At 60.3% G+C, this 12,171-nt stretch overlaps 1 protein-coding gene across 1 annotated transcript in view; it reads right to left on the reverse strand.

Moving 5' to 3' along the window:
• Nucleotides 1–1,323: 1,323 nt before the first annotated feature.
• Nucleotides 1,324–12,171, reverse strand: part of C3 (complement C3) — a gene marked incomplete at its 5' end in the record, with an annotated part of 51,339 nt that continues 40,491 nt past the window's right edge. The window contains 7 exon segments of the mRNA XM_079332892.1: nt 1,324–1,624; nt 3,842–3,977; nt 5,855–5,938; nt 6,852–6,938; nt 8,056–8,145; nt 10,062–10,167; nt 11,087–11,173. Coding sequence (XP_079189018.1) covers nt 1,483–1,624; nt 3,842–3,977; nt 5,855–5,938; nt 6,852–6,938; nt 8,056–8,145; nt 10,062–10,167; nt 11,087–11,173 — 732 coding nt within the window.

Below are 12,171 nucleotides of genomic sequence, written 5' to 3' on the forward strand. Positions count from 1 at the left end.
CCCCATGTCCCCTGTGGTGTCCCCTCTCTTGTCCCCATGTTCTCTGTGATGTCCCCAAGTCCTTTCTGGTGTCCCCAAGTCACTTCTGCTGTCCCCTGTGGTGTCCCCATGTCCCCTGTGGTGTCCCCTCTCTTGTCCCCATGTTCTCTGTGATGTCCCCAAGTCCTTTCTGGTGTCCCCAAGTCACTTCTGCTGTCCCCTGTGGTGTCCCCATGACCCCTCTGCTGTCCCCTGTGCTGTCCCCAAGTCCCCTGTTGATGTCCCCATGTCCCCTGCGATGTCCCCATGTCCCCTGTGGTGTCCCCATGTCCTCTGTAATGTCCCCTGTGGTGTCCCCTGTGGTGTCTCCATGTTCCCTGTGACATCCCCAAGTTCCTTCTGGTGTCCTCATGCCCCCTCTGCTGTCCCCAAGTCCCCTCTGCTGTCCCCTCTCATGTCCCCATGTCCCCTGTGCTGTCCCCAAGTCCTTCTGCTGTCCCCTCTCATGTCCCCATGTTCTCTGTGATGTCCCCAAGTCCTTTCTGGTGTCCCCAAGTCACTTCTGCTGTCCCCTGTGGTGTCCCCTGTGGTGTCCCCATGACCCCTCTGCTGTCCCCTGTGGTGTCCCCAAGTCCCCTGTTGATGTCCCCATGTCCCCTCTGCTGTCCCCATGACCCCTCTGCTGTCCCCATGTCCCCTGTGGTGTCCCCATGTCCCCTGTGGTGTCCCCATGTCCCCTCTGCTGTCCCCATGTCCCCTGTGATGTCCCCATGTCCCCTGTGCTGTCCCCATGTCCCCTCTGCTGTCCCCTGTGCTGTCCCCATGTCCCCTGTGCTGTCCCCATGTCCCCTGTGATGTCCCCATGTCCCCTCTGCTGTCCCCTCTGCTGTCCCCAAGTCTCCTCTGCTGTCCCCATGTCCCCTGTGGTGTCCCCACACCCCCTCTGCTGTCCCCTGTGATGTCCCCATGTCCCCCTGTGCTGTCCCCATGTCCCCTCTGCTGTCCCCATGTCCCCTGTGCTGTCCCCAAGTCCCCTCTGCTGTCCCCATGTCCCCTCTGCTGTCCCCTCTGCTGTCCCCATGTCCCCTGTGCTGTCCCCATGTCCCCTCTGCTGTCCCCATGTCCCCTGTGATGTCCCCATGTCCCCTGTGATGTCCCCATGTCCCCTCTGCTGTCCCCATGTCCCCTCTGCTGTCCCCTGTGCTGTCCCCATGTCCCCTGTGCTGTCCCCATGCCCCCTCTGCTGTCCCCATGTCCCCTCTGCTGTCCCCTGTGCTGTCCCCATGTCCCCTCTGCTGTCCCCATGTCCCCTCTGCTGTCCCCATTACAGACACCCCAACCCAGCTGCTCACAAATGACTTTTATTAACCAAAAAAAAAAAACCAAACAAAAGGGAAGGAGGGGACAGAAGGTGACACAAAGTGACAGAACGGGACAGGAGGGGACAGAAAGGGACAGTGGTGACCCCCGAGGGTGGGTGGCCCCCGGGGGGGGGTTGGGGGCTCAGGTGGGGCAGCCGAAGAGCGTCATGGCCTCGGAGAACTCGATGAAGTCCTGGCAGCGCTGCTGCAGCGCCGGGTCCTGGCAGGACGCGTCCGACGGCCACTCCTCCAGCCAGGTGTCCCTCCCGATCAGGTACGAGAACCTGGGGACAGGGGACAGGGTGGGGACACGTGGGGACATGGGGACAGCGTGGGGACATGGGGGTGGCAGTGGGGACACATGGGGACATGGGGGTGGCAGTGGGGACACGTGGGGACATGGGGGGTGGCAGTGGGGACAGGTGTGGGGACATGGGGGTGGCAGTGGGGACAGGTGTGGGGACAGGGGACAGCGTGGGGACACGTGGGGACATGGGGGTGGCAGTGGGGACACGTGCGGGGACAGGTGTGGGGACACGGGGATGGGAGTGGGGACATGGGGACATGTGTGGGGACATGGGGGTGGCAGTGGGGACATGGGATGGCGTGGGGACACGTGGGGACATGGGGGTGGCAGTGGGGACAGGTGTGGGGACAGGGGACAGCGTGGGGACACGTGGGGACATGGGGGTGGCAGTGGGGACACGTGGGGACATGGGGGTGGCAGTGGGGACATGGGGACAGGTGTGGGGACAGGTGTGGGGACATGTGGGGACATGGGGGTGGCAGTGGGGACATGGGGGTGGCAGTGGGGACATGGGGGTGGCAGTGGGGACAGGTGTGGGGACATGGGGGTGGCATGGGGATAGGTGTGGGGACACGGGGGTGGCAGTGGGGACATGGGGGTGGCAGTGGGAACAGGTGTGGGGACATGGGGGTGGGAGTGGGGACATGGGGACAGGTGTGGGGACAGGTGTGGGGACATGTGGGGACATGTGGGGACATGTGTGGGGACACAGGGATGGGAGTGGGGACATGGGGATGGCAGTGGGGACACAGGAACGGCAGTGGGGACAGGTGTGGGGACACGGGGATGGCATGGGGACATGGGGATGGCAGTGGGGACACGGGGATGGGAGTGGGGACACAGGGATGGCAGTGGGGACAGGTGTGGGGACACGTGTGGGGACATGGGGATGGCATGGGGACAGGTGTGGGGACACGGGGATGGCATGGGGACAGGTGTGGGGACATGGGGGTGGCAGTGGGGACATGGGGGTGGCAGTGGGGACATGGGGGTGGCAGTGGGGACACGTGCGGGGACAGGTGTGGGGACACGGGGATGGGAGTGGGGACACGGGGACAGGTGTGGGGACATTGCAATGGCATGGGGACAGGTATGGGGACATGGGGATGGCAGTGGGGACACATGTGGGGACATGGGGACAGGTGTGGGGACAGGTGGGGACATGGGGATGGCAGAGGGGACGTGGGGACAGGCGTGGGGACATTGGGGATAATGGGGACACAGGGACAGGCGTGGGGACAAGAGGACGGGTGTGGGGACACTGGGACAGAGGGGACAGTGAGGGGTTGAGAGAATAATGGGGACAATGGGGACAATGGGGACAACAGGGACAGGGGACAATGGGGACACTGGGGACAGGGGACATTGGGGACAAAGGGGACATTGGGGACAAAGGGGACAATGGGGACAGGGAACATTGGGGACAGGGGGCATTGGGGATAAAGGGGACAATGGGGACATTGGGGACAGGGGACATTGGGGACAGGGGACATTAGGGACAAAGGGGACATTTGGGACAAAGGTGACAATGGGGACATTGAGGACAGGGGACATTGGGGACCACGACCCTCCCACATCCCTCCCTGTCCCTGTCTCCCTCTTGTCCCCTCTGTCCCCCCATCCCCGTGTCCTGTGTCCCCTCAAGTGCCCCCATGTCTTGTGTCCCCTGTCCTTGTGTCCCCTGTCCTTGTGTCCCCCTGTCCCCATGTCCCCAGTGTCCCCAGTGTCCCCCTGTCCCCAATGCCCCCAATGTCCCCCATGTCCCCCATGTCCCCAATGTCCCCACTGTCCCCAATGTCCCCAATGTCCCCAATGTCCCCCCTGTCCCCCTGTGTCCATACTGCCTGCTGGTGACCCAGAGGTCGCTGGCCTGTCCCCCATGTCCCCAGTGCCCCCCATCCCCATTGTCCCCAATGTCCCCCCTGTCCCCAATGTCCCCAATGTCCCCAATGTCCCCAATGTCCCCCATGTCCCCAATGTCCCCCATGTCCCCCCTGTCCCTATTGTCCCCCATGTCCCCAGTGTCCCCAATGTCCCCAATGCCCCCAGTGCCCCCAATGACCCCACTGTCCCCAATGTCCCCAATGTCCCCCCTGTCCCTATTGTCCCCCATGTCCCCAGTGTCCCCACTGTCCCCCATGTCCCCAATGTCCCCAATGTCCCCAATGTCCCCAATGTCCCCCCGTGTCCGTACTGCCTGCCGGTGACCCAGAGGTCGCTGGCCTGTCCCCAGATCAGGTACTCGTGTCCCTTGCGCAGCCTCAGGCTGTCCCTGCACTGCTTGTGGCTCACGAACGTCCGCGTGCTGCCGGCGGGGTCCTCGTCCGTGCCTGGGGACAATGTCACAATGTCACCGTGTCACCAGGGCACAGTGTCACTGTGTCACCGGGGCACAGTGTCACTGTGTCACCATGTCACAGTGTCACCGTGTCACCGGGGCACAGTGTCACCATGTCACTGGGGCACAGTGTCACAGTGTCACCATGTCACCGTGTCACCGGGGCACAGTGTCACTGTGTCACCATGTCACAGTGTCACAATGTCACCATGTCACCGTGTCACCGTGTCACCGGGGCACAGTGTCACCGTGTCACCATGTCACAGTGTCACAATGTCACCGTGTCACCGGGGCACGGTGTCACAGTGTCACCATATCACCGTGTCACCGTGTCACTATGTCATCATGTCACAGTGTCACAATGTCACCGTGTCACTGGGGCACAGTGTCACTGTGTCACCATGTCACAGTGTCACCATGTCACAATGTCACAGTGTCACGGTGTCACAATGTCACCGTGTCACCGGGGCACAGTGTCACTGTGTCACCATGTCACAGTGTCACAATGTCACCATGTCACAGTGTCACCGTGTCACCGGGGCACAGTGTCACCGTGTCACCATGTCACAGTGTCACAATGTCACCGTGTCACCGGGGCACGGTGTCACAGTGTCACCATGTCACCGTGTCACCGTGTCACCATGTCATCATGTCACGGTGTCACAATGTCACAATGTCACAGTGTCACCGTGTCACAATGTCACAGTGTCACCGTGTCACCGGGGCACAGTGTCACCGTGTCACCATGTCACAGTGTCACAATGTCACCGTGTCACCGGGGCACGGTGTCACAGTGTCACCATGTCACCGTGTCACCGTGTCACCATGTCATCATGTCACAGTGTCACAATGTCACAATGTCACACTGTCACAGTGTCACAATGTCACAGTGTCACCGGGGCACAGTGTCACCGCGTCACTGTGTCACAGTGTCACAATGTCACCGTGTCACCGGGGCACAGTGCCACCGTGTCACCGGGGCACAGTGTCACAGTGTCACCATGTCACCGTGTCACCGTGTCACCATGTCATCATGTCACAGTGTCACAATGTCACAATGTCACAGTGTCACCGTGTCACAATGTCACCGTGTCACCGGGGCACAGTGTCACTGTGTCACCATGTCACAGTGTCACAATGTCACCATGTCACAGTGTCACCGTGTCACCGGGGCACAGTGTCACCGTGTCACCATGTCACAGTGTCACAATGTCACCATGTCACCGGGGCACGGTGTCACAGTGTCACCATGTCACCGTGTCACCGTGTCACCATGTCATCATGTCACAGTGTCACAATGTCACAATGTCACAGTGTCACCGTGTCACAATGTCACAGTGTCACCGTGTCACAATGTCACCGTGTCACCGGGGCACAGTGTCACTGTGTCACCATGTCACAGTGTCACAATGTCACCATGTCACAGTGTCACCGTGTCACCGGGGCACAGTGTCACCGTGTCACCATGTCACAGTGTCACAATGTCACCGTGTCACCGGGGCACGGTGTCACAGTGTCACCATGTCACCGTGTCACCGTGTCACCATGTCATCATGTCACAGTGTCACAATGTCACAATGTCACAGTGTCACAGTGTCACAATGTCACAGTGTCACCGGGGCACAGTGTCACCGCGTCACTGTGTCACAGTGTCACCATGTCACAGTGTCACCGTGTCACCGGGGCACAGTGTCACCGTGTCACCATGTCACAGTGTCACCGTGTCACCGGGGCACAGTGTCACAATGTCACCGTGTCACCATAGCACAGCGTCATGGTGACCTTGTCCCTCTCATGATGACCTTGTCCCCTCCATGGTGGCCGTGTCCCCTCCCGTGGTGGCCGTGTCCCCTCCCGTGGTGGCCGTACCCATCTTGATGACCGTCAGCACCTCCATGATGTAATTGTCGTGGGACGGGGTCTCCTCGCTGGACACCAGACGCACCTTGTACACTGCGGGGACAGGGGACAGCGCTGTCACCCCCGGGGCCACCGTGTCCCCAACTCCACCCACAGTGAGCCCGTGTCACCCGCTGTCACCCCCGGGGTCACAGTGTCCCCAACTCCACCCACAGTGAGCCCGTGTCACCCGCTGTCACCCCCGGGGCCACCGTGTCCCCAACTCCACCCACTGTGAGCCTGTGTCACCCCATGTTCCCAATGTCCCCAAGGTTTACAATGTCCCCTGTGTCCCCAATGTCCCCAGTGTCCCCAGTGTCCCCAATTCCACCTGCCATGAGCCCGTGTCACCCCAATGTCCCCAAGGTTTACAATGTCCCCAGTGTCCCCAATGTCCCCAGTGTCCCCAATTCCACCTGCTGTGAGCCCATATCACCCCATGTCCCCAGTGTCCCCAAGGTTTACAATGTCCCCTGTGTCCCCAATGTCCCCAGTGTCCCCAACTCCACCCACCACGAGCCCGTGTCACCCCATGTCCCCAGTGTCCCCAAGGTTTACAATGTCCTCAATGTCCTCAATGTCCCCAATGTCCCCGCTGTCCCCAGTGTCCCCACTGTCCCCAGCATCCCCAATACCCTCTCCTAATATCCTCATTGTCCATGATGTCACCAATGCTCCCACTGTCCCCAATGTCCCCAAATGTCCCCAATATCCCCACTGTCCCCACTGTCCCCAACATCCCCAATGTACCCACTGTCCCCAAAGACCCCAATGTCCCCAATGTCCCCACTGTCCCCACTGTCCCCACTGTCCCCAACATCCCCAATGTCCCCAGTGCCCCCAAAGACCCCACTGTCCCCACTGTCCCCACTGTCCCCATGTCCCCACTGTCCCCGCTGTCCCCAATGTCCCCAGTGTCCCCAAAGACCCCACTGTCCCCAGTGTCCCCACTGTCCCCATGTCCCACCGTAGTCCACGCCGGGCTCGCAGGCGTGCTCGATGCGTTGGTTGACAGTGATGGCCTCGTGCTGCTCCTGCTGCTTGAAGCAGCTCTCTGTGGGGACAGGGGACATCAGGGGACATCAGGGGACATCAGGGGACATCAGGGGACACAGCCATGACAAGGTCAAAGGTGGCAGGGATGTGTCCCCATCATAGCGTGACATGTGACATCCCAGCAATGGCGTGTCCCCAACGTGGCCATGAAATGTCCCCAACATGGCCATGAAACGTCCCCAACATGGCCATGACACATCTCCAACATGGCCATGAAATGTCCCCAACGTGGCCATGAAATGTCCCCAATGTGGCCATGAAATGTCCCCAACATGCCCATGAAGTGTCCCCAATGTGGCCATGAAATGTCCCCAACATGCCCATGAAATGTCCCCAACGTGGCCATGACACGTCCCCAACATGGCCATGAAACGTCCCCAACGTGGCCATGACACGTCCCCAATGTGGCCATGAAATGTCCCCAACGTGGCCATAAAACGTCCCCAACATGGCCATGAAATGTCCCCAACATGGCCATGAAATGTCCCCAACGTGGCCATGAAATGTCCCCAATGTGGCCATGATACGTCCCCAACGTGGCCATGAAATGTCCCCAGCATGGCCATGAAATGTCCCCAACGTGGCCATGAAATGTCCCCAATGTGGCCGTGAAATGTCCCCAACATGGCCATGAAATGTCCCCAACGTGGCCGTGACACGTCCCCAATGTGGCCATGAAATGTCCCCAACGTGGCCACGAAATGTCCCCAACATGGCCATGAAATGTCCCCAATGTGGCCACGAAATGTCCCCAGCGTGGCCATGAAATGTCCCCAACGTGGCCATGAAATGTCCCCAACATGGCCATGACATGTCCCCATCACAGCAGGGACATGCCCCCTCACAGTCACGACATGTGACATCGTGCCACCATGTCCCACCATGGCTGTGACTTGTCCAATCCCGTCCCTGTCCCCATCATGGCAGGGACGTGTCCCCATCATGGTGACATGTCACATCTTGTCACTGCCATGTCCCCACCCTGGCTGTACCGTGTCCCACCCACCAGGGCTGTCTGCCCGTCCCACCCCCGTGTCCCCTGCTGTCCCCGCTGTCCCCTGCTGTCCCCTGCTGTCCCCTGCTGTCCCCTCTGTCCCCTGCTGTCCCCGTGTCACCTTCGGCGCAGCGACACACGTCCCCCTGGCAGATCTTGTTCAGTTTCCCTCCTTCCTTGTCCGGGTGGTAGAACCGGGTGCAGCGGTCATCTGAGGGGACATGGGGACATCAGGGACAGCAGGGACACAGGGACAGCAGGGACAGCAGGGACACAGGGACAGCAGGGGCAGCAGGGGACACAGGGGCAGCAGGGGCAGCAGGGGACACAGGGACAGCAGGGGACACAGGGACAGCAGGGGCAGCAGGGGACACAGGGACAGCAGGGGCGGCAGGGGACACAGGGACAGCAGGGACAGCAGGGACAGCAGGGACAGCAGGGGACACAGGGACAGCAGGGGACACAGGGACAGCAGGGACATCAGGGACAGCAGGGACAGCAGGGGACATCAGGGACAGCAGGGGCAGCAGGGGACACAGGGACAGCAGGGGACACAGGGACAGCAGGGGCAGCAGGGGACACAGGTGGCAGGTGGCACAGGTGTGACACAGGGGTGACACAGGGGTGACACAGAGGTGACAGGTGACACAGGTGACACAAGTGTGACACAGGTGTGACACAGGGGTGACACACAGGTGATACAGGTGACACAGGTGACAGGTGACACAGGTGACACAGAGGTGACACAGAGGTGACAGGTGACACAAGTGTGACACAGGTGTGACACACAGGTGACAGGTGACAGGTGACACAGGTGTGACACACAGGTGACAGGTGACAGGTGACACAGGTGACAGGTGACACAGGTGTGACACAGGTGTGACACACAGGTGACAGAGGTGACACAGGTGACAGAACACAGGTGACAGGTGACACAGGTGACACAGAGGTGACACAGAGGTGACACAGAGGTCACAGGTGACACAGGTGACACAGGTGTGACACACAGGTGACAGGTGACAGGTGACACAGGTGACACAGGTGACAGGTGACAGAGGTGACACAGGTGACAGATGACAGGTGACAGGTGACAGGTGACACAGGTGACACAGGTGACAGGTGACAGAGGTGGCACAGGTGGCAGATGACAGGTGAGAGGTGACAGGTGACACAGGTGACACAGGTTACACAGGTGACACAAGTTACACAGGTGACAGGTGGCAGGTGCCACAGGTGACAGGCGACACAGGTGACAGGTGACACAGGTGTGAAACGGATGACAGGTGGCACAGGTGCCACAGATGACAGGTGGCACAGGTGACACAGGTGACACCGGTGACACAGGTGACAGAGGTGACACAGCTGACACAGCTGACAGGTGACAGAGGTGACACAGGTGACAGGTGACAGGTGACACAGGTGTGACACACAGGTGACACAGGTTGCACAGCTGACAGGTCACAGGTGACACAGGTGACACAGGTGACAGGTGACACAGGTGTAACACACAGGTGACAGGTGACACAGGTGACAGGTGACACACAGGTGACAGGTGACACAGGTGACACAGGTGACAGGTGACACAGGTGTAACACACAGGTGACAGGTGACACAGGTGACAGGTGACACACAGGTGACACAGGTGACACAGATGACAGGTGACACAAAGGTGACACACAGGTGGCACAGGTGGCACAGGTGACACAGATGGCACAGCTGACACAGATGACAGGTTACACAGGTGACAGGTGACACAGGTGTGACACACAGGTGACAGGTGACACACAGGTGACAGGTGACACAGGTGATGCAGAGGTGACACACAGGTGACAGGTGACACAGGTGACACAGAGGTGACACACAGGTGACAGGTGACAGGTGACACAGGTGTGACACACAGATGACAGGTGACACAGGTGACACAGAGGTGACACATAGGTGACAGGTGACAGGCGACAAGTGACACACAGGTGACAGGTGACACAGGTGTGACACACAGGTGACAGGTGACACAGGTGACACAGAGGTGACACACAGGTGACACAGGTGACAGGTGACACAGGTGTGACACACAGATGACAGGTGACACACAGGTGACACAGGTGACACAGGTGACAGGTGACACACCAATGCTGTAGTAGCTGTAGACGCTGACAGCCGCTGGCTGGATCAGCCCCACCTGGAAACGCTGATGGGCCTTAAACGCGAAACACTCCTGGGCCCTGTGGGACACCTGGGGACAGGGACAGGGACAGGGGACAGGGACAGAGATAGGGACAGGGGGACAAGGGAGAGGGACAGGGACAGGGACAGGGGGACAAGGGAGAGGGACAGAGACAGGGACAGGGGGACAAGGGAGAGGGACAGGGACAGGGACAGGGGGACAAGGGAGAGGGACAGGGAGAGGGACAGGGATGGGACAGGGACAGGGACAGAGACAGGGACAGGGATGGGACAGGGACAGGGACAGGACAGGGACAGGGATGGGGACAGAGATGGGACACGCATGGGGACAGGGACAGGGGGACAGGGACAGGGGACAGAGTGGGGACAGGGACAGGGACAGGGACAGTGGAGAGGGGACAGGGACAGGGATGGGACAGGGTGGAGACAGGGACAGGGACAGGGACAAGGGAAAGGAGAGAGGAACAGCAACAGGGGGACACGGGGGACATGGGGACAGGGACAAGGACAGGGATGGGACAGGGACAGGGACAGGGGGACAGGGACAGGGGACAGGGGGTGGCACTCAGGCTGCGAGTCACCTCCCCAGCCCAGCTGCTCCTGTCCCCAGCCGTGTCCCCGTGCTGTCCCCACCCATCACCTGGAGCCACCTCTGTCCTTGTCACCACCCTGAGACTGTTTCTGTCCCCACCCATGTCCCTGCCCATGTCCCCAACCCCAGCTGTGTCCCCAACCCCGCCAGTGTCCCCAGTGCCACCTTGGTCCCTGTCCCATCCTGTCCCTGTCCTGTCATGTCCCCTCACCATCCCTGTCCTGTCCCATCCCCACCCCCATGTCCCTAATGTCCCCAGTGTCCCCAATGTCCCCAATGTCCCCAATGTCCCCAACGCCCCCAATGACCCCAATGCCCCCAATGACCCCAGTGTCCCCAATGACCCCAGTGTCCCCAATGTCCCCAGTGTCCCCACCTTGTCCAGGTAAATGACGACGTTGCTCCGGTCGTTGGCCTGGTCCAGCTCGAACTTGGAGATGTATCTGTCCACACCCTCGGACAGCTGGGGACAAGGGACAGTGTGACACGGGGACAGTGTGACACAGGGACAGTGTGACACGGGGGACAGTGTGACATGGGGACAGTGTGACACAGGGACAATGTGACATGGGGGACAGTGTGACACAGGGACAGTGTGACATGGGAGAAAGGGGACAGTGTGACACAGGGGACACAGGGACAATGTGACACAGGGTCAGTGTGACACGGATACAGTGTGACACAGGGGACAGGGGACAGTGTGACACGGGGACAATGTGACACAGGGACAGTGTGGCATGGGGGACAGAGGACAGTGTGACACGGGGACAGTGTGACACCGGGGACAGTGTGATATGGGGGACAGTGTGACACAGGGACAGTGTGACACAAGGAACACAGGGACAGCGTGACACAGGGACAGTGTGACACTGGGCACAGGGCACAGTGTGACACAGGGACAGTGTGACACTGGGCACAGGGGACACACATTGACACACAGGGACACACAGGGACACACAGGGACATGGTGGCACCAGGACATGGGGACACACAGGGACACACAGGGACACACAGGGACATGGTGACACTGGGACACGGTGACACCAGGACATGGGGACACGCAGGGACACACAGGGACACACTGGGACACGGTGACACCAGGACATGGGGGCACACAGGGACACACAGGGACATGGTGACACTGGGACACGGTGACACCAGGACATGGGGACATGCAGGGACACACAGGGACACACAGGGACACGGTGACATCAGGACTTGGGGGCACACAGAGACACAGTGACACCAGGACATGGGGACACACAGGGACACACAGGGACACACAGGGACATGCAGGGACACACAGGAACGTGGTGACATCAGGACTTGGGGACACACAGAGACACGGTGACACCAGGACATGGGGACACACAGGGACACACAGGGACAAAGTGACACCCAGACTTGGGGACACGCAGAGACACGGTGACACTGGTGTCCCCGTGTCCCCTCCCGCTGACA

This window comes from Erithacus rubecula (assembly GCF_903797595.1).
Source record: "Erithacus rubecula genome assembly, contig: scaffold_601_arrow_ctg1, whole genome shotgun sequence".
NCBI classification, from domain to species: Eukaryota; Metazoa; Chordata; class Aves; order Passeriformes; family Muscicapidae; genus Erithacus; species Erithacus rubecula.